The sequence below is a fragment of the Crocuta crocuta genome, unplaced genomic scaffold (assembly GCF_008692635.1).
Source record: "Crocuta crocuta isolate KB4526 unplaced genomic scaffold, BGI_CrCroc_1.0 scaffold1161, whole genome shotgun sequence".
Classification (NCBI taxonomy): domain Eukaryota; kingdom Metazoa; phylum Chordata; class Mammalia; order Carnivora; family Hyaenidae; genus Crocuta; species Crocuta crocuta.
Genome location: NW_027531894.1, coordinates 107,123 through 129,373, shown reverse-complemented (window position 1 = coordinate 129,373; position 22,251 = coordinate 107,123). Strand labels below are relative to the sequence as shown.

Sequence of the window (22,251 nt, the reverse complement as noted above, 5' to 3'; positions counted from 1 at the left end):
GCCGCCACTGGTGTCTCTTGCTGCCCTGAGCCCGGGGGGGAGTGCTGTGCCCAGACAGACCCTGTGTGGCCGTGGCCCCCCCACGTGGCCTGGTGCCTGGAGTGCGGTTCCCAGATGTGCGTGGGGCCAGCCACCAACCACGAAATTAGATGCAGGAAGTAGCACAGTGGCGCCTCAGAAGGGCCTTGTGCCTCCCTGGCCCACTCCCAGCTCGGCCCGGCCCGTCCCCTGATGTGGGGAGGCCCCCCATCTAACCCAGGGCCTTGCCGGCCCCCAGGGGTCTCTCTGTTCCTGAACTTTGCCCCTTACCTGTTAAATCTGTTACGGACTTTGCAAAAAGAGTGGGGCTGGATGCCTGGGCCCAGAGGGGCAGCTGGTCTCCTGGGAGGGAGGCTGTGGGTCAATGTGGCCCCCAGTCTGTTCCCAGCCCCCACTCCTGCTGGCTCCAGGGTGCTGGCCTCTCCCTGCTCTTCCCAGGGACGCCCCCGAGCGTCACTGTTCTGTGGAGGACACACCTGCTGACACGCAACCAAGCACTGATCACGGCCACGGCCACAACCCAGACTGCCGAGTCCCTACCCCATGTCTCCCTGACAGCACCTGCCTCCCTCCATGGAAGCCTCCAGGACCACCAGTGAACCTACCACCAGAACCAGCATGAGCTCGTGGCCTCCGGGCACATGGTGACCCACCAGCAGCAGACAGCTGGGGTCCCGGCAAGAAGAGCCACACGTCCAGCAGCACAGCCCCATCTCCCCCAGTGCTGCCCGGGGTCCCCGGGGTGCGGACCACACAGGCCTGCCCCACCCCGTCAGGTGGCTCCTGTGGACCCACGTGCAAGCTCCTTGCTGGATGGATGGAGGAAACTTGTCCCTTACTCACAGCTCACAGCCCACGTGAGCCCTCAGGCTCCAGCCCTGACCCCACGTCCCCGGGGTCTTCAAGCTGCCTTGGCAGCCACATTCCCCCAGGGTCCCCATCCTCCGGCCAGACCCCGCCTGCTGCCTGTACTTGGTCCCCGGACTCACTCTTCTCACTGTGTGGGTGCCCCTGGGGTCCGACCTCAGGACCCCTCTCCCAGCTCCCACCCCCTTCACCGGTCCCATCTTCCGAAGCCCAAGCTGAGGAGCCCCCCACCCCCCACCCCCACGCACACCGGCGTCTGTCACCTCGTGGCTCCACGTCCACCGATCCCGGCTCATGCATGAGCCCAGCTCCAGAGGGGACTTCCAGAGCACCCCAGCCCTGGTGGGGGGAGGGGACTGGCCTGTGCCCACAGCTCCATCCACTGCCAGGGTGTCTGGTGTGGGGCCTCAGGGAACCCCGTGCTGTGGCCCTATGTGCCAGTCAGCGTCCCTGCCCCACAAGCAGATAGGCACACGTGTGAAGACGTGCACACACACCTGTGGAAGCTGAGTGCACGGACTTCTCGTGCAACACATCCTCCACCAGTCCTATTCAGGCCCCACCCCGTGAGCAGGTCTGGGGGGTCAGGGGTGGGGCAGCTGGCAGAGCCTGTTCCCCCTCCCCGCCCGCCGCCCCCAGAACAGGGTTCATCCTTGGGGCAGCTCCAGAGGGGGGTGGCTCCAATTAGGATCTGGCCCTGCCCCTCAAAACATGCAACCTCCCCTTTGGAGCCCTTCTGGCTTCACGTCCACCCCAGGACTCCCAGCTCGAGGCTCTAACCCCAGTGTGTAGGGGAAGCCAGAGCCGTGGGGCGGCCGCACACTCACACACGGCGTCTGCCCTGGGTGGGCAGAACCCTGGCTCCGGGCCCTGGACTGGCATGGTTCCCGAGGGGTCCGCTGCTGGAGCCCATAGAGGTTAGTTACTGGGGAGTAGGCGTGAGCAGCCCCTCTGGCCGGGGGGCTGCGGGGCTGGGGGCCAGAGTCTTTGGCTACCGGCAGCCCCAGCATCTCCTGAGGTTTCATCCTGGGGGCCTAGCTACCTTGTGGGTGGAACCTGACCGTGAGGCCCACGGGGGTCCTTCCATTGCCCTGTGGGGTCCAGGGCCTCTGCAGATGGAAAAGCTGCTCTGAGCCCAGCTTTCTACAGCGGCGTACACCCTCGTCGCGTGCGGCTTGGCCGGCAGACTGAGCCAGCAGGGCAGCGGGAGGCCAAGGCCCCGCAGTACAGCCCCGGGCTGACACTGGGCTCTGCCAGAGGCCTGGGGTCCACCCGTGAGGGCCTGGTCCTGCCCCCACCTGGCCGACAGGCAGCGGTGAGGGCTGGGTGGGAGGGGCCTGCGTTCCCAGCACCCCCTCCAGGACTGCCCCCCCATCGCTGATGAGGAGGCGTGGCTCCCCGGGCCCCTCCCACCACCAGTCAAGGACCACAGCAGGAACCCATCGGAAAAGAGAAGAGTCTGTATTTTCTTACGAGCTGGTCACTCCACCGCTCAGGAGGGCACACGTCCCCGCGGCGCCGGGCCTAGAGCAGGTCGTAGAAGTAATCCAGGCCCTGGCCCAGCTCCCACAGGGACACGCCGACACCCAGCTCCCTGGCCAGCTCCAGCCGCACCTGCACAGACTGCGGGCCCAGNGGGGGTACGTGCCCTGCAGGCCCTGTGCTGCCCTCCGCTGCTGGCTGAGATCAAGGGTCGCTCCGGAAGGGTGCAGTCCCTGCCCCCTACCCCCGGCACAAAGGCGGGCCCGCGAGTACCTTCAGAGTTGGGTAGAAGACGATGTGCCTCCCTCCGCGGCTTCTGCAAAAGAGGATTAGGCCTCCTGCCTCCTGCCTCCCCCAACCCCACCCAACAGGGGAGCGCTGTGCCCTCCTCCCCGTCAGCAGAGGCCTCAGGCCCTGCTGGGAAGGCAGCCCCACAGGTCCCACGCCTTGGGCCCTTGGGCGGATCAGCCCTCAGGGCAGAGGTCGAGCTCAAGGCCCCGGGCCCTTGGCCAGCCTGGGCACTCACAGCCCTCACCTACAGCCGCCTCCGGACACTCACTTCTTGTACTCGAAGAAGTGCTCTGCTGCTTGACTGTCCCACACGATCCGGGGCCTGTGGTCTTTCAGGATCTGGATGTACCTGTGGGGAGCCGGACATGGGTGTGGGAGTCCTCGAGACAGCCTGCACACCAGGACGGTCACCGTGGCTGAGGACCACGCGTGTACCCTGGACAGGAGCACAAGACGGGGCATGGGACACCCTGCCCCTGGCGAATGTGGGCTGGGGGCCTCACGTCCTCAGTGCGGGGGGGAGGGGGACGGGGGACACAAACGAGAGGGAACAGACCGCTCCAATCTCAGGAGCCCGGAAGCTCACTGCCCTGGGCTATGCAGGTGGGAGCACGGGCTGGCTGTCCTGACGGGGCCTCTGTGACAGCTACACCGTGAGTGTCCAAGTGGACAGAGCGAGGGCGCCTGGATTCAGGGCGCTGCATGTGCGGGGCGCACAGGGCATGCTAGGCACGTGTGGCGACCGCCCTGAGCGCCACGGGGAAAGCGGCATGCGGGGGCATTCAGGTCAAACCCCAGGCCTCCCCGGAAGAGCAGGGCCTGGGGTCCCCAGCCCAGCTCTCCGGGGACAGCAGGCGGGGGCAGTGGTTTCCGAACTCTTCCAGAGGCCAGGCTGCCCCAGGGCTGCCCCATGCCCACAGCAGTCCTTTCTGACTGCCAGGAGCCGGTCTCCCTGCCCCCCAGACACACGCAGAGGACAGGTGACTTCCCAAGGTGCTGTGGGACCAGGACGGCAGGGCCTCCCAGCAGCGGGCAGTGTCCCCCGGCAGACAAGTGATGGAGGAGAGGGACGGGTGCCTACTGGTGAGGGGGCGACCTGCAACTCCAACCACCCAAGGTTATCGAATTATCCTTAATTGAAACACGGTTCTCAGTTCATTCAGATTATCTGTGATTTCTGATCCGATGTGTGCTCAGCGGCTCTGTGGGTAGAATCCAGGATGTGCAGGGCAGGGTGTGCAGGGCCAGACGGGAGGGTGCGGTGGGGTGAAGGGCAGGGCATTTGACCCAGCTGCCCCTGCTCCCAGGCTCCCGCACCAGGGTCGTGGGCAGATGCTGCAGGACGGGCCCNCCCTGAGTGACAGGGCTGGGGCACACAGGACCCCGTGCCGCCTGAGCGCAGCCCCAGGGACACAGGCCTTGGGGAGCAAGCCCTGGGTGAGGGCACAGTGGGGCGCAGACGAGAGAGACGGGAGGGGAGGGCCCAGGGGGAAGGGAAGAGACAAGGGAAATGAAAGGTGGGAGCCAGAGACAGAAGCAAGTGAGGGAAATACTTCAAAAACAAGGGCGGAGCGTTTCCCCAGCTCATGCGAGCGAGTGAGCGAGCCCTCAAGCACACACGGTGCAGCTCTGGCTGCACGAACACCCAGACCGGGCAATCCCGCAGACGGAATGCAGCCTGGGATCACGGGGGCGGGGGGCTGGGGGTACTGCTAAGGCGGCCCAAGGCTGCTCTTTGGGGAGGAAAATGTGGAATTTGAGGTGCTGGCTGCACACTTGAGATGAACGCCCCGGCACCCCACCCTCTGAAACGGCGGGTTTACGGAGTGTGGACCCCCCCCAAAAGGTACAAGGCTGAGGCTAAGGGTGCCAGGAACCCCAGGGAGAGGACATTCTGCACTGGGACGAGGACGTTCCTGAGTCTTCGGGTGGGGGGGGAGGGGCACCCACGGAGACCACCCGGCAGCCGCTTAGAGAAAGGACTCCAATGGCAAATGGGCAGTGAGGATGCACATGCGCAGGACCCACCACAGCCAGGGAGGGGAGACCCCAAGGAGGGTCGGAGGGGTGCCTCCTGCCCCAAAGGATACTGGGATGTGGCTTCTCACCTTCACTGGTGGGACCTGAGGTCGCCCTGCACTCAATGCCGGGACCCCTGCCCCACGAGACCAGAGGCACGGGACCGTCTAGACGGAGTCTGAGCAACCCACCCGTGCCGGACCCGCCCACACCCCAGCCTCGGGAGGGGTCCCTGCCAGCCTGGACCCCTGACCTCCCGTTGGCAAGGGGGTTTGGGGCCTGACAAACATGCAGAGTGGGAGCCACGTGCCCAGTGCCCTCTCCTTGTTACCGCCCCCACTGCAGCCAGAGCACCCCAGAACTGCCCCCGCCGCCCTGGCAGGCATGCAGTCGGGGCTGTGCCCTTGCTGACCATCTTCTCAGGCTGGACGTGGACGGGGCAGGGTCTCCCTGACGCAGGCCCATGCTATGAGCTGCTCCTGTGTGGGTGACATGGGGACTCCTCCTGCGCTGCCTTTCACGGACTGTGCCTGGAGGAAAACCTCCAAAGTGAGGCGGGGCCACAGGAGAAGACACCCGGGGAGCCACGCAGGGACAAAGGCAACTCTAAAGCCAGGCAGGGCACACAAGGAGGCCCAGGATCGAGATGCAAGACCAGGGTGCCCGGAGGCAGGACCCAGCAGAAGGAAAGGAAGACAAAGACCGGGGCGCGAAGACAGAGGGCAGGCCCAGAGCCACAGGGAGGCGGCCAGGGAGGCCGCCGAAGGGGGACCAGGCACAGGCATCCCTCCGCGGTTGCTGGGGCAGCGCCCCGCCTGCGGGGCCTCACACAGACCCGCTGTCCTCGACTGGGGGAGCTGGGTGCCCCGCAGTCTCAAGGACACTTCCAAGCAGGACCCATCCTTTATGGACCCAGCTGGCTGTGCCCTGGCTGGGGACCCCCAGGCAAGGGCAGCAGATACAGGGTGGGGACCACAAGCCCCAAAGGTGCAGAAGACCAGGGGCCCACAGGGACTGGCGCTGGGGGTGCCGTGGGGCCAGGCTGGGCCTGCCAGGCAAGCAGCACAGCCTCTCAGCAGAGGGCCCCGGCAGGCACGGGGACCCACAGATCAGCACCTAGTCCCGTGCCACCTCCTGGGGTGTTTCACAGCTGCCCAAACTCCTTGCAGTTAGGGAGAGAGCAGGCCACACGGAGGAGCCCGGTCAGGACAAGGTCCGCGTGTGGCCCAGGGATGGCAACAGAGACTAGGGAGTCGGGAGGGGAGGAGGGAGGGAAACTCAGGACACGAGCCAACAGCCACTGCAGACCGGGGCCCCCTCAGGTCCCCTTGGCGGGCACAGAACACTAGCCTGGCTGGCAGAGGTCGTGAGACCCCATGCCAGGCCCGTGGGGGCTGGCCTCCTGCCCCCACTACAGGGTCCTGGCTCTGTCTGGGGCCGAGCAGATGGTGGGGCGGCTGATGCCCCCACTGTCCTGGAAGAGGCTGAGGACACCTGCCACGAAGGGCCAGGCCTCCGTGCTGGGGAGGCCAAGACAGGGAGGGCTTCCGTCGGCACCGAAGCTGAGAGACTGGGGGGCTCAGCCCACTGTCACCTGCACGGGGGGTGGGGTCCGCTGCAGTAGGTTCCTGGGGGGTGGGGGCTGGCCGGGGCGGCATCCTGGTGAACTGCATTTCCAGGGTCCTGCTCCTGAGCACCGCCCCCCCCGGCAAACAAAGGCACCAGTGAACAGCCTGCTGAGCTCTCCCGTCTGGCTCACGGGGATCAGAGACATGAGGCCCGGAGAGAGGCGGGCCCGTCAGGCCTTCCCTGCAGGCCAGGAGGGCTGCCTGGAAGACTCAGGCAAAGGAGGTGGAAGGAAACCCACAGGGGCCTGAGGGGTGCTTCGCTGTTGGCGTCCCTGTTGGCGTTGCAGGGGTCGGGGGCCCCTGGGGACAGGGGGACTCCTGCTGGGTGTGGAGGGGGCTCGTGTTGGCACCTGGGCCAGAGCCCCATCTGTGTGTGTCTGGTTTGCACCAGGAGCTGCTGTCATTCGACTACATTCTTCCTGGACTGCGGCTCGCACCCCAGGACTGGCCTGTGGGGAGGTGACCCCTCCCCAGGCGTGGCTCCCCTCTCCTGGAGGGTGGGGGCGTCCCTCCCGATCCCCCTCGGCCCTGCATGCCCTCCACAGGGCCAGCTCGCTGTGACGCAAACCCCGGGGAAGGTGCTGCACCGGGGACCGTGCTCTGCTTGAGACCTCACTTTGGCAAAGGTCCCCTCACTGTGAGTCCGACCATGTTGGGGGGGGTGTGGGAGCCGCCATGTAAGGGCCGTGTGCCTGCCCCTCCCCACCTCGTCTGGGGCCGAGGCTCGAGGTCCCTCATTAGCACAGCAGCTCTGTCTTCCCTGGGTGCAGCCTGTGTCTCAGCCCCTTCACCCGCGGCCTGAGATCGCCCAGGGGGCCCGGGGAGGGGGGTGCGGAGGAAGCCACCATCAGGACGGCAGGGTCTCTCGCCGGGTCTCGGCACCAGGCCTGGCCCCATTCTATAGCTCGGCAGGTGGGGGCCTGGGGTGCAGAGGAGCACGGCCAGGCCTGTGCAGGTGACCCTGGGGCAGCCCTCCACTATGGCCCTCCCCAGAAGCAGACGTGACCCCTCCTCTGCTCCAGATTCTCAGGCGAGGCGGCACCTGGTGCCCGGAGGCTGTGGTGCCCACCCTGTCTGCCTGCCATAGGTCTCTTGCCTCCGCGAGGCCCCTCAGCCCCTCTCTGTAGGGCTGTGAGATGGTGAGCCCTGGCCCTGCTACCCGGGGCCTGAGGGACGCCCTGCTGAGAGGGAGCTGGGGCTGGAGCTGCCTTCTGCTCCCTGCGGAGGGGCGAGGCAGGGGCGGGGCAGTGAGTGCTCACCCTGACACACAGCCCGCCACACCCCTGGGCTGCGTGTGTGGGGTTAACAAGCCTGACGGTCCACTCCACGTGCCGCTGCGGGGCCAACGCTTAGTGAATCAACAGTAACTCTCCACCCTCAGGTGGGGGCAGAGATGAACTGTGTCCCCCAGATTCCTACATTGGGGTCCTGACCCCCAGCACCCCAGAACGTGACTGTATCTGGAGACAGGGACTTTACAGAGGTGACTGAGGTAACATGGGGTCACCGGGATCAGCCTTGATCCCATGTGACCGGGGTCCTCGTAAAAAGAGGGGATCAGGACACAGACACGCACAGAGGGACGACCCCATGAGGACATAGGGAGAGGATGGCTGTCCACACACAGGAGAGGCACCTCGGGAGGGCCCGGCCCTGCCCACGCCTCGACCTCGGGCTCTGGCCTCCAGGACTGGGGACAGTGACAGTCTGCGTACGGTTCAAGCCCCAAGGGGGGGGGGTGAGTACTGCAGCGCAGGTGGCTGAGTTCGAGGCACCGCAAGGCTCAGCCCCCTGCCCCACCCCCCCTAGGCCTGGGCCAGCGGAGCCCGAGGCTGGAGCAGAGGCGGGTGGGGGATGTGGGGGCCCTGTGCGATGCCTCCCTCCACAGCAGGAGGAATCATCCTCCGACCCCTGGCTGACTGCTCAGCAGCTCCCTGGGGCCTGGTGCTGGGAGCCCCAGCTCTGGACGGGGCTCTGCCCACTGCCTCCTTGAGCCAGGCACCCCGTCAAGGCTGTGGGGAAGAGCGGGGACACCGGCAATGCTTCCAGAACTTTCTCAGCAATCCCATGTCAGAAGGGTGCATTAGGGCACCTGACCAGGACAAATGGACAGGAAGGGGGAGCTCTCAGGGAGGGGTGGCCAGGGGCCAAGAACCCCACTCTGCTGGGAGATGAGGCAACGCCCCAGCAATTGGCCAGGCACCGCGGCAGCCCTCCCGGAGCCAGGGAGCCGCTCCTTGGCCTTCTCACTCCAGCTCTGCCATCCACACTGCGTCCACGCCACTTCCCAAGGCCTTTCTCAGCAGACAGGGGCAGACTCAGGTTCAGGGACCCAAAATACGCCCAGAGTCAGGGGGCAGGACAGGAGTGGGTAGCACAGGCCTACACCGGACCCCAAACCCCAGCACCAGCTGCGTACCCAGGGGACATGGTCCTGGCAGGGCCACCACTTCGGAACATGGCCTATCCCGGGGTCCCACCCATGGAGGGGCCCGATCCAGGGACACCTGAGGTGAGGGGTGGCTCTGGGCCCTCATGGGCATTCTTCCTTGTCCTGGAGGCCCCACCCACAGAGGAGGGGCCTAGAGGGAAACAGGGAAGCCCCCCAGCCCACTGGGCAAGTGACTGGGAGCAGCCCCTTCGAACCCGTGAGCGCAGCCAAGGGCCAACCAGGCAGCCCCTGTCCCACCACCGAGGCACAGCTTCAGGGAGTCACCATGGACGACAGCCCCGGCAAGGCAGCCGGCCCCCGCCGGGGCTGACATGCCGTGTGCCTGATGGGGGCAGCCCTGCTGGTGACCCGTGGAGACACCCCTCCAAGGACAGCAGGCTGCAACAGGTGCGCACCCAAGTCACAGCGTCGGGGCCTGCTCCCCGTGGCCGGCTCCCACGGCTCCGAGGCACCCTGAACAAAGATTGACAAGATTCAGGAGCGCCAACGCCCAAGAAGGCGAAATTCACAATGTGTCCAACCTAGGGGCACAGGCTGCAGAGCTCCGGCCAGACAGGAGCCTGGGGAGGAGAGCCACCGGCGGAGCGGGCCCAGGCAGGGCCTGCCTCGGGGAGCAGCTGTCACAGCCCAGCCCCCACGGCGAAGCACAGGACACACGGAAGAGAAAACCCAATGCCAGCTTCTGGATGTGACGGGGAAGCCCAGGCTGTGATAGCACAGAAGGCAGGACAGAGACACACGTCAGTCTCTGACGTGTGTGGCCCCTGACGAGGCCAACAAACACCCACAAAAGGGAAATAAAACGAGTATCGGGGCAGGGAACAAATCAACTGACCTCACATGTATTTGAGGGCCCGAAAAAGAAAAGGGACATAAAAAATGTTTGAAAAAACCAAAGATGTTCCAAATGTCATGAACAGTACAAATACACAGATCCCAAAAGCTCAACGAAAACCAAGTACAGAGCACATAAAGAAAACTGCAGGGAAGTTGTGTGTTAACCAAACCACACCGGGCGCCAGGGGCGTCTCGCGGGCCAGGACAGCCTAGAATCACACCCCCAGCAAGAATATCTTCCAAAAAACCAACGCAAAACACAGATGACAAGAATTCGATACCAGCCGGGGCACCCGGGTGGCTCAGCTGGTTAAGTGTCTGACTTCATTTCAGCTCAGGTCATAATCTCACTTTATGGGTTTGACCCCCATGTCGGGCTCTGTGCTGATATCGTGGGCCTGCTTGGGAAACTCTCTCTCTACCTCTCCCCTGCTCGCGCCCTTTCTCTCTTTCTCAAAATAAATAAAGTTAAAAAAACAACAACAACAAACTGTTAAAAAAAGAAAAAGCATTTGATTCCAGCAGACCTGAAAGGCAAGAGACCTTGGGGGCTGTTTGGGCAGGAAATGATGCCAAGTGCAAGTGCAGATGTGCATGAGAACCGAGCGCCTCCCAGGCCAGGCCCACGTGCCCCGTGCTTTCGGGAGGTGGTCCGCATGCCCGAGGCCAGGGGGGATCTCGAGGGGGGCATCCCAGCTGCAGTGCTGGGAAGGTGCCCCCAACCCAGCAGGCTCCGAGGGGCTCCGCCTACAGGCCCCAGGTGTGTGGGGGTCACACCGCCCCAGGCCTCCTCCCTTGCTCTAAGCCACCACCTCCAGGGGACACACGGACCCACCGGAACGAGAGCCTGGGATGCAGGATAGCACAGGAGGCCACCACGTGTGCTGGGCAGCCTGGGGCTCACCTGGCTCCGATGACGGGCTCACGGGCATCCCTGGAGGCTGCATAGTCCATGCCGTAGAGGTTGAGCCCCAGGAGGATCTTGCTCCGCCACTTGGACTTGGGGTCCAGGACCTGGACGCAGGCTCGAACCCAGGACAGTGGTGCATTGGGGCCGGGCCTGCGGGGGAAGCGGGGAGTGGGATTCAGCAGCAGGGAGAGGTGTCAGGCTGGGGCAGGGTGGGAAGGAGGGCACCAGGCAGCAGGTCTCCCACAGTGGCTTCCAGCCGGACCTATGCCTGCGTTCACCGCGCCCAGGGCCTCCCCAGGGGACAGAGACAGCAGCGGGCAGCACCGTGACATGCCTGCACCAGAGGCTCCCTTTGAGGCAGCGACCCCCCGTCCCCCCACAGGAGCACCTTCTTGGCAATAAGGCACGTCCAGTGCCAGCAGCCACCGTGTTGGGGGCACAACCCAGGATGGTGGTCCCACGAGGGCTGTCCACTGCCCTTCTCACAGGCCCCAAAAATGTGAAGGCTACCCAGTGCGGGGGCAACAGTGGGCTTAGGGTCCTCCGCGCCCCCGGAGCCAAGAGCTGACAGCAGCATGGCCCCAAGCACACTGGCAGGAGGCCAGGCCTTGTCCCTCTGAGTGTCCAGGGTCCAGGCCCCAGAGGAGGCAAGCATCTCTGGGGCATGAAACTCACGGGGCCCCTGGCACCCGCACTCACTGCTGTGCTGTGGGGTAGTCATAGGTCATGAGGCTGAAGCCATCCAGCAGGGGGGCCAGCTGCTCGAACTCCTTGTGAGTGAACACGCCCAGCTGGTCAGTCCTGCAGAGAGAGAGGCATGACTGCCACCTCCCCCCCTCACGGCCCAGCCAACACCCGAGTGCAACTGAGGACAGGGGCGCTGGCTGGGCCCCCCGAGCACACCGCTTCCACCCCATGCGGTGGGAGGGCTGCAGTCACTTTCCCCGGAAGATAACTTGTTACTCAGTTATAGGACTCAGCCCGTATCGGTCAGGGCCACATTCCAAGAGTGGGGGGTGGGGGGACCTGGGAAGGGCAGCAGGTGGAGCCCAAGGTCGAAGGTCAAGCAAAGGCTCATTTCTCTCCCTGCCCCCACCCTCTGGGCCACGCATCCAAGGGCACCACAGGATCAGCCCAGTTCCAGGACAGCCCCGTCCCCACAGGTGGCCTGCCCGCAGCGATGCCAAAGGTGGCCACGTCCCCAGGAGAGCCTTCCACATGAGACAGGACCCCTCTTCTCAGCCTGCACCCCCAAAACCCCGGGCAAGTGTGTCTGCAGGGACCTCAGTGATGGTCATCCATTCCACAGGACCCTGTCCCAAGGCCGCCCCACTCCAGCCCAGAGAAAAGCTTCTCCAGCTGCTTTTGGGGGGAGCAGCTAGGATGCCAGGCACAGGTCCCCCAGAGACACAGGGCACTCGCAGGACCTGAAGATAAGCAGAGCTAGCGGACGACGGCCTCACGGTCTCGACTCAGTGGGGAGCACCAGACACAAAGGGGTGCTCCAGGACGCACCCGGAGGCAAATGCTTTGCTGGGCAACAACAGCCACACTCCCCGATGGCCACACTGGGGACAGGTCCCCCCAGAGTGAACCAGAAGATGCCAGGCCCCAGCAAAAGGAAGACAGGCCACAGGCAGCCACGTGAACACATCTTGTGCCCTCCAGGCCTCAGCCTGGAGTGCCACATAAACAGTGGGCACATCAGCTTTAGGAAAACACTTCCCATTTCAAAGGCTCACCTGTCTCCAGGTGGGGCAGTCACACGACTAGGCCCTGTCATTTCCGGATTCAGTGGCTCAGGAGGGATGGCAGGGCTGTGGGCTGCTGTGGCATGGTCCAGCAGGGGGTATGCCCCTTAGGCCCACGTCTCGGCTTCCCGGGGGCCCGGCACTTTCCCTGCTCCACTGGGAGAGGGGACCCAGGCAGGTGCATAGGGAAGGCCAGCCTGGGGCAGGACTCGAACGGGTGTGAGGCCCAGGAAGAAGAGCTGGGAGAGGGTCCTATCCGACTGGCTTTCATGCCCGCCCCTGCCTGGAGCAGACACCCCGATGCTGGCCATGGGGCCACGGAGCTGTAGGTTTTCGATACTCCGCCCTGAGCAGCTCACAGTCTGGGGAGGGCTTCCGGCACCTAGAGCGGGCTTATGGCAGGCACGACTCCTTGAGCCTCTCCTCCTTTGCTAACCTCGGTGGCTACCCTGTTAGGGGCGGTTTCCAGAAGCTTCATGGAGTCCATCCCACAATCTGCCTTCCCGTGACATCCTTCCAGGGTGTCCAGCGCTTCTGGGCTGGTCCGCCACACGGGCGCCACACGGACTCCCAGGAGCTTCTCCAGGGACGGCCTTGGTCTGCAGACGTCTGTTCCCCAAACATCTTCTTCCCAGTGTGCACATCCCTCCTTTCTAGAAGGCTGGGCAGCCACGCAGGGCCCTTTACCTTGAGACCCCACAGCTGCCGGAGCAGGGAAGGGCACTGCAGGTGAGGGGTGGGCCCAGCAAACTTGGTGCAGCCCTGGCCTCCCTCTCCAGGCAGCCAGATGGCAGACACACAGTGTGGCCTCCAGCCGGTTTCCTCCTGGACACTGAGATTGCTGGCCCGGAGGTGGTGGTCCTGGGGGCCCCCGCCCCACTTGGGGGTCTGTCTTCCCCTCAACCTTCTTCCTGGCAGCCCCCCTCTGTGTGCCTCTAGGGCTTCATGCCTGGCCCAGGACTCCTAACCCTCTGTCCCTCACCCCCCCGCTTCACCCCCAAGTGGTGGACACCGCCCTCTCCGTCGCCCTGGCTGGCTGCCGTGCCAGGGGCTGGGCCCCAGTTGCTCCAACCTGCTGGGGACCCCACCTCTCATGGGGCCAACTGGCCTCTTCTCCAGAGGGTCCTGTCCCGTCTCCCCAGTCCTCCAGCCCCTACGGGCCTGTGTGTGCAGTTTCACCCTCCACCTCCTCCCCTGCTGGTATCTTCCCCCAGACACCACAAACCAGTCGCTTATCGGTGGTAAACCTCAAGTCCTCCCCCTGACCAGCCCTCCCCAGCCTGACTCTCGCTGAGGTCAGTGCAGGCTCTGGGAATGGCCACTAGCTCCTGCCACCGGCCACAGAGCCGCCCCCCAGCAGCCCTGAGGGGCACCTAACTGTTGATGTGTGGAAGGCAGGGTCACTGCCCACATTCTTGCTGTGGGAGCACCCACGCCTATCCCCCACAGGCCCAGTCACCCAGGTCCCCGACTGCCTCCCAATTACTCAACCCTGTGGCTCCTCCTCTACCCAGAGCTGGGGTCTCCATCTGCGTTGTGAGGCTGATGGAAAGTTCTAGAGTGCCAGCTCCACTGGAGGCAGGGCTGTAACCTTAGGAGCAGGGCTCAAGGTCAGCATGGCTACCTGAGCCAATAGTCCCAGACACGACCCACAGCAGAAAAAAGCACCGCAGACTCCCTCCCGGAGCTGTTGTTCTGTGCGCCAGAGCCAGCCTTTGTGAGGTGAATGATGAGCACAATTATGTCCCGCTGCGGAAAATGCCAAGACCACGCACTTACTGGGCTGGTCTGTAGGGACGGCTATCTGCGATCACGTGGGAGGTAAATGCCAACACGACAAACTCCTGTGGGCACCACGAGCCAGAGCCTCGGGGGAAAGGCCGGGCTGGCTCACAGCTGGGACAGCACAGCCCGGGCCTACACTCCTCAACCGCATGTGGGCAGCACACACTGAGACCGCCAGGAGGGGCAGGCCGGTCATGTCCACAGCCCATGAGCCCATCAGCGCCTAGGACCCCCCCCACCCTCAGCCCTGACCACACTGGCCACGGTCCCTCCCTCTGGACAGACCCTCTCAGCCGCCACTGTCCTCTCAGGGTGGCGGCGGGATGAGGGGCAGGCCGTCCACTATCTGCCTGGGTGCCAGGAGCCCAGGTAAGGAAAGGGTAAGATCCCCAGACACAGAGGGCACCAGCAGGAAAGCCAGGCCCAGGGGGTGGCCTGGGTCCAACACACTCAACAGAAGATGCCAGGCTCTGTGGGGGTGGGGGGGCTGCAGGACTGGGTAGTACCTGCCCTCAGCCTGAGGAGATGCCCCCAGCCTCTAGGAGCTGACCTTCACCGGTAACCCCTCCTGCACCCATCCCACAGACGGCTCTTGACCACGAAGGACAACACGGTCTCCACCCGGCCAAGTACCTCCCACCCCCCAAACCACTCACAGAAACTGGGAGAGCCAGGAAATGGGCGCCAAGCACCACAGCCACGGCCACAGGCTCTAGAGAGTTCGCGCTCGGCCTTCCGGGAGCACGGGCTCCTCTTCCAGCCCCAGGTCCAGCTCTAACCTCAGAATACCACAAGAACCCATCCTGGGAGCAGCCCCATGACATGCGTGCACCCCACACGCATTCACAAACGTGCACGCGCTCTCTGCACGTGGGAGGAAGGACAGACAGGTAAGGCTCTGGCTGGGCTCCCTCCTGGGTCGAGCACCACCCTCCCTGCCCCATGTGGGAGCTGCCGGCCTGTGAGACCCTCCCCACCCATGGTGGGACCTGAGGACACAGGTATGAACCCCAGCCCCACTGCAGCCCACCCCGATGGACCAAGGACCCTGAAAGTGTGGGAGGGAAACTCAGACGGCAGGCTGACACCCAGGAGATGCAAAGGGAGCGGGGGACCGCAGCCCTAAGCCACGTGCACAGGCCTCGGGTGGGACGCACAGGCTGCTGGGGGGCATGAAGGCCAGGCAGGCCTGCCCCCAGGGAACATCTGTCTCCGTTGCCGGAGTGACCTGAAGGCTCCGTGTGAGCATCTGCTAGGACTTCTGAGTCTGTCAGCCTGCGAACCACAGCTGGGTGTCACGGGCCCCGGAGGCCCACCCATGCTGCTCCCACCGACTGGCGCACCCCTGTGCTGCCGCTCAGCAGCTGGGAGGGCCAGCTGCTCCTTTCCAGGGCAGCTGGGGGGAGCCCAGTGGACCCCTGTGGGCTGAGGGGCTGGGCTGGCAAAGGCCAAACAGAGCCCCCAGTCTGTCCCGCCTGGGCTCTGTGGTTCCCTCCCCAACAAGACCCTGCCATTTGACCCCGGGTCTGCCCTCAGTCCTCACGGTAGATCTGGAGCGTCTGGGTGATACCCTGGGCAGAGGGGACACGGCTCCGACAACTAGGGCCCGGGCTGCTCGGCCTCCCTGTTCCCTGGGTTCTGACAGCGCTGCCTCACTGGGCAGGGAACGGGGAACAGTCAGGCCCAGGAAGGAGGCCTGGTGACCACACAGCCCTGACCTCCCAAGGGTGCAGAAGGTACGGACTCATCCTAAAGCTCTGCGCTGTGGCAATACTTCACCTGAGAGTGGGAGTATCTAGAAAATGCAGCCCCTCAAATTTAGGAACTTCGAGCATCTTCCAACATTTGGGGAGAAGGGTAGCACACGCCCAGAGGGCTGCCCTAGGTCCCAGGCCACAGCGAGCAAGGCACTTACCCGGGAGTGACGGCCGGCGGGATGACCAGGATGGCCAGCAGCCGGGCCTGGTGCAGGGCCTCAGCCAGGTGGGTGAGCATGTGGATGAGGCCCCTGCAAAGAACCAGAAGAACAAGAACAGGAAGTTGAGGGGCTTGACCCAGACCTGCTACAGGGCAGGCGCCCTGTCATCACTTTCTGCCCCGGAAGTATGGGCTCCAGAGAGGCCCTGCGCACTTCACACACTCGAGCACCAGGCAGCCCAGCAGCCCCGTGGGGGTCACCTTCCACCGAAAGTGGGCTGGCCCCTGGCCTTCCTCCCCCAGGATCACCCTGAGAATGACGTGGGGAACAAAGGGGTGTCTGGGCAGCACCCTGTCACGTCTGGACTCTCGCAGACACACAGCTTGGCCAGTGGGCGACCTGCTGGTGGCTGGGTCAGCCCAGGCCATGAAACACCACAGGACTCAGTGAATGCCACACAGCACCGACGCGGGGCCTCGGGACCAGAACTGCTAGAGGGCAGCTCTAGCAACCAGGGCTTGGGCTGCAGGGGGAACCCTAGCCCAGCACCCCAAAGCACTGGCCTCGACAACCCAGTCCCCTTGCATGGCCACCCTCAGCCTGGAAGACACAGCTGTGTGTCTGTCCTAGGGAAGGATGCACCCCCAGCCCTGGGACACAGAGGAGGAGCACCTGTGGGTGGGCATCACATGGGACTCTCCACTTGTGCCTGGACGTGTCTCAACACGGAGTGGGCCACCAGGTGGGAAGAGGGAGGGAGGCGGCGTCATGGCTCTGGCCCCTAGAGCCGCGGCAGGTATGCCCAGTTGAACAGAGACTAGCTCAGCTCCAGGTACCACCTGGGAGCACCTGTCAGGCACCCCAACCCCCTCATGCCACTGGCAGGTTCCAGGACGGTCCCATGCTCTGTGCATTCACTCTGGCCTGGCCCTGCCAGCACTGTGAGGGGGGCCCTGGGCCCCATCCGGAGAGCACAGCGAGTCCTCCCCCCACAGGGTCCAGCGCACTTGCACTCTCACTGGCCACCCCTGTGTGACCAGGGCACAGTGCCAGTGCCCACCTCCAGGACCCAGCAGCACAGGCGCAGTCCCCGTGGTCTCGACGGGAATGGATGGGCACTGACCGCCTGACTGGGGTTTAGCAGGCGTGATCCCTGCTGCCATGGTGACTCTCCCAGGAGGCGGCTTGGGCTGCGGTCAGGCTCACCCTCAGGGGACACACGCTTCCATCAGTGCTGCCAACAGCTGTCACATTGCAGCACGATCACCGTCACTTGCTCTCTGGCTTTCTGGACGGCCCTGGGGCTGCACCCACCAGCAGGGAACCTACGGTCACCCCCGTGCCAGGGAACAGGCCTGCCACACCCTGGGTATGAATGGAGGGGACCCAGCCACTCACTAGAGCTAGACATCATCCCTGGCTGTTCCACTGGCTCAGACCACCTGCCCCTCCCCAGAGGACTTCTGTGGGACACAGGGGTCATGGAGCTGCTATGCCATCGCCCCCATCATACACAGGCCATGTGCCCCATAGCATTTGCCACACTGGCCTTTCCAGGCTGTTTCCCATCATGCCCTGCCACAGCCAGGCATATTCCGTCCCGGGAGATGGTTCCCAGCTAGCAATGTGCCCACAGCCATCTGCCAGGCTGGCTGCTCTCTGCCCTACTCCACCTGGCCCCCTGCCTGCCCTGCCAACCACCCCCTCATCACGTGCCTGCTACATCCTGGCTGCGGCTCAGGCAAATCCCCACCCCGTGCTATGAGCCTGGGCGGAATGCAGCTGTCTAGTGAGAAGCTGCATCAGAAGGTGCTAGAAGGTCACCTTGCTAAGGCCTTTGCCCTGCAAAGATGATAGCAAAGCCTTGGGAGGAGAGGTGGGGGGCAGGCTCCCTGCCAATAGCCAGAGCCCCCAATACACTGGCCCTGTGCCAGGTCCCGGTAAACACAGTACATCCCTCAACTCAGCTCCCATTGTCTTCACGCATCGTCCTGCACAAACTGGGCCTCAGGGCCCTCTCCCAGGGCTAGGGGTTGGTGCCCAAGTGGGGCAGGAGCCCTAGCTGCCCAGACAGGCCTACCCCTGCAAAGCTGGGCAGGGAGCCCCAGACGTGCCTGGCTCCAGGCACAGGCCAGAACAACATGCGCTCCCCGTGCACGTGGAGACAGGAGACCCGCTTGGGGACACCACCTCCGGGTGCACAGAGAACGGACTGCAGCCGCAGGACAGGAGGGAGGCCTCGCGGGGAGCCCCAGCCCAGTGTTCCCTGCTGGGGGCTCAGGCTTTGGGCTGGGACTCCTTCAGGCAGGAAAGCGAGGGGAGGCTTTCAGAACCGGCGGTAGCTGGTTGCCAGCCTCTGCTGCCCCCTGCACCATGTGGGCCACCCCACTGCTCTGCCCCCACATCCCTGACAGAAGCAGGCAGTGGCTGCCGCAGGGGACACTTCACCACTCCCTGGTCACTCAGGTGCCCTGCGAGGGGAGCGCGCAGCGCCTGAGGGCCTGGGCGGCTGGCTCTCCTCCCAGATGACTCTGTGGCCCTGCCGACCTCTTCTCCTCATCCCTAGGAAGGCTCGGTGCTGCTCAGCAGAGGCGTCTGGGCTGGTGTCCAAGCCTGATACGGGTGTCACCGCCCGGGCCCCTGCCTTCCCACAGGGTACTCTTGGGTGATGTTGATCTTGTGGCCTTTACCACCCACACAGGCATCCAGGCCTGCAAAGCAGCGCGGTCAGAGCCAGATGCTGACCCCTGGCTGTTCTCGAGGTGCTGCCCCTGTCCCCCCATGACGGCCTCCCTCAGCCCTCCCTCCAGGACACCGGGGGGCCAGGAAGAGCACAGAGCCCACTCACGTGTGCTTCTGGCTCAGCAGCTGGCTCCAGACCTCTACCACGAAGCCATCGAAGTGCTGGCTCTGAAAAGGCACAGGGCAGGTGAAAGGGGGTCCGGTGACCCCGGTGGGGCCGGGTGGGAAGGCAACACGGAGCCAGCCGCCAGCATTCACGCAGTGAGGTCACGGCAGGCCCGGAAGCCCCTCTTAGAAAGGGGCAATGGGGGGGGGGGTTCCCCATAGGAGCCAGGAGCAGAGGGACCAGGTGGTCACATGTCCTGTCCCCTCAAGTGCCCCCTCCCCAACCCCAACCCGGGGGGGGGCCTGAAAAACCAGCAGGACAGGCCCCTCCCAGAAGGGCAGCTGGCTGTCACCCGAAGGAAGACTCCCCCAGCTCCAGGGACATCTGTGGTCAAGGTGAAGCCCAGGGCACCCTGCTCCCATGCAGCTCCCGGCCTCACCTTGGCCACCTGGATTATGGTCTTGCCGAGCTCTTCTATCTCGTCCTCGCTGTCCAAGACGCTCCGAAAGTCTTCATGAGTCCAGTCCTCAAACAGGAGTCGGGGCACTTGGGGGACAGACCCACACAGAGACAGTGACCCTTCTGTGCTTGGCATGTCCCCAGGGCAGCTCTTGGCCATCAAGAGCAGAGCGAGCACACAGCTGGGCACCCACAAGGCCTGGCAAGGGAGGGGCTCTGGGGCCGGTGAGTAGTGCTGACCTCTCTCCCCCTCACATGCCAAGTCTCCGAGTGCCCGGACCCCAGCTCCCCCAGCTCGTCGCTGCCTGGCTCCTGCTGGACCCTCCTCCCCACCGGGACCCGCCCCCGATGGCTCCACCTGCTCAGCTGTCACCTGCTCCTGTGCTCCAACCTCCAGGCTCTGCCAGCCCCACCCACACTCTGGGAAGACCCCAGCCAGGCGTGCCCTCCAGGATGGGGCAGGGCCGGTGTCATTCCGCCTAGTCCTGCCGGGGACACGCGCGGCGTGTAGCTGAAGGGCTGGGTGCCCGCAAGCCCAGGCCTGTCGGACTTACCTATACGTAAGCCCTTGGCCTGCTTCCTGACTGCCCGCATCCACCCTGTGGGACAGGGAAAGGACAGTTGGTGCCGGGACACAGCCCCTTGGCTGCATGAAGACCCAGACCCAAGGAAGAAAATGCTGGGTCTCATGCAATGAGGGTGCAGAAGGAGAGCAGCAGGAGAGAGTCTGCAGGTCCAGCCCCCTCCTCCTCCTCCCCCGGCCCCCTCCCTACCCCTCTCCTCTCCATGCAGAGCAGCCAGGACGGGTCAGACCCTTGGGCCACTAGGGGAACACCGTGGCATCAGCCACACCCAGGGAAGCGTGGCCTCCCAGGGGGCTGGGACTGTTTCTCCAGCTGAGGAGTGCCCAGCGGCCGAGTCCCAGGGCTGCCCAGCCTGTCCTTGGACACTGCCCTCCCTGTCTTGAAGAGCGGCTGCTCCACAACTAGCTAACGCGCCCTCTCTCCAGACCCAAAAGGGGGACGGTTACTGGAACTTGGGTGCATGCTCACGGAAGCGGCTGTCAGGACGGCCAAGCCCTCCCAGATACCTCCTCCCTGGACCAGTGTACAAAGTGCTGAGGGGAACAGGGTTTTGGCCAATGCCAGACAGTTGTCACACTGACACACACACTCAGCTACACACACACACTCCCACAGAATCACACCCTCACGTTCACACACACAGACGGGCACTCACACCCTTCTGGGCCCTCAGGACGAGCACAGATGGGCAGCAACGTGAGAACCTTGGTCCACGTCGTGAAGGCCTGTGACCTCGAACATCTCCCGGCCGCGCCGCTTAAGCTGCAGCCACACGGGCGAGATCTGCGTGAATTTGCCCCCGAAGACCTTTGCAACGTCATAGCCATGGCTGTTCCACTGGCAGAAAATGGAGAAAGGTGAGCACGCTTGCCGCTGGGGACAGAGGGCCCTGGAGACACCTCTGGGATGGGACAGCACAGAACGGCCTGTGCTGTGCAGGACAAGTCCCAGAAAACCCTCGGCAGGACTCTCACTTCTTCGGGAGGCCTCTCTCCTGCTGCACCTGCACGGCGGTAGCCCAGGGAGGTGAGGACAAAGACCCCGGTGGCCGCCTTGCCCTCGGGACCTGCCTATCCACCCCAGGGCCTGGCTTACTGGAGTGACGTAGCCCAGGACATCCCCAGCAAAGTGCCTCTCCCGGGCCTTAGGTGAGCAGTAGCTACGATGCTCCAGAACCACATCCTCTGCCCTAAGGTCCGTCACCACCAGACCCCGGTCTTGGACCGGCTTCTCTGAAAACTGGGTCTGAAACAAAAGCAACAGGAGAAGGTGGTCAGGGCCTGCCGTGGGCGGGACACGGGCCCTGAGCAGCAGCGACGGTCTTCTCATTAGCCAGGCTACGTGTCCTGGGGTCAACATGGTGCCACTGACCCAGAGCCCCCAGGACAGGCCCACCCTCGAGGACTCTCTCTCATCCCAGAAAATGGTGCAGAGGCATGGTTCATCTGGCGTCTGATCTGTTCGACCGCCGTGCGTATCACAGACCTGCGCAAGCAAGTCGAGAGTGTGGGCATGGAAAGAAGCAGAGGAGGGGGTGAGGGCTGAAACTGGGGCCAGTGGGGATGGGCACACCCTCAGTCCCAGCACCAGAAGCCACTCCCTCCTGGGCCATCTGGCCAGAGCCCTGGGCAGTACTGGCCAGCCACCCAAGGAGGCCAAGGCCCCAGCATCCTGGCTCACAGACTGCAGCACCGCATCCCAAGCCTTGGCGCGTGGCTCTGGTGGGCAGGAAAAAGGCATGAGGGGCCGGCCCTAACCACCCCCTACCTTCTCCAGCAGCGTCTTCGAGGCGGCCTTCTTGGCATCTGACTTTGACAAAGTCGTATGAACAGAGCTGCAGGCCAGAGCAAGCCAGATCGTGCCGAGGAGCGCCCTCATGATGGCAGTGTCACAGTGCAGTCCAATCCTGGGGTCCAGGGGGCTGCAGAGATAGCAGAGCGCATGACCACCAGCAGCATGGGGTGTCCCTTCTGTCAAATGGAGCATCCAACAGGGCCTGGGTCCTCGTGGCACTGGCCCCTGGACAGAGCCCTACTCTGGGCCAGGCCCAGCGGCCTACCCAGCTTCCAGCACTGCTGGGCCCCTCGTTCCTCTCAGGTGTCCAGAAAGGGGCCTCCCTGACTATGGGCAGCCATCTAGGAATGATGACTGCCCTCAACCAACCCAAGGAAAATAGACTACTGGAAGGTTTAAGTGTAAAACAAGTACCATGGAAAGGACTAGAAAAAATAGAAAGCTTTTCCAAGTACATCAGCAATGGTGGAGGTTAGGTTAGTAAAGAAAAGGCCAAAAGAATTCATTACATTAAAATGTGACACTTCCGGTGTGCCTGGGTGGCTCACTCAGCTGGGCGTCTGATTCTTGATCTCAGCTCAGGTCAT

The 22,251-nt window shown here is 64.1% G+C and overlaps 1 protein-coding gene across 3 annotated transcripts; it reads right to left on the bottom strand.

Moving 5' to 3' along the window:
• Positions 1-2,348: 2,348 nt before the first annotated feature.
• CHID1 (chitinase domain containing 1) lies at positions 2,349-22,251 on the bottom strand. 3 transcript variants are annotated; one of them, XM_077773375.1, is made up of 13 exons: positions 22,174-22,249; positions 21,638-21,791; positions 20,966-21,115; positions 20,575-20,707; positions 19,841-19,885; positions 19,267-19,373; positions 18,828-18,889; positions 15,977-16,069; positions 11,225-11,326; positions 10,520-10,675; positions 2,948-3,028; positions 2,662-2,704; positions 2,349-2,529 (listed from the first exon to the last, which is right to left on the bottom strand). In XM_077773375.1, exons 2-13 carry the CDS (start codon positions 21,746-21,748, stop codon positions 2,431-2,433), a joined length of 1,182 nt encoding a protein of 393 aa, XP_077629501.1. In that variant the 5' UTR covers positions 21,749-21,791; positions 22,174-22,249; the 3' UTR covers positions 2,349-2,430. The 3 variants fall into 3 exon arrangements, 2 of the variants coding, with proteins under 2 accessions (XP_077629501.1, XP_077629503.1); XR_013337396.1 differs by having other exon boundaries at positions 2,484-2,529; positions 2,924-3,028; positions 22,174-22,251; XM_077773377.1 differs by lacking the exons at positions 20,966-21,115; positions 21,638-21,791; positions 22,174-22,249 and having other exon boundaries at positions 20,526-20,707.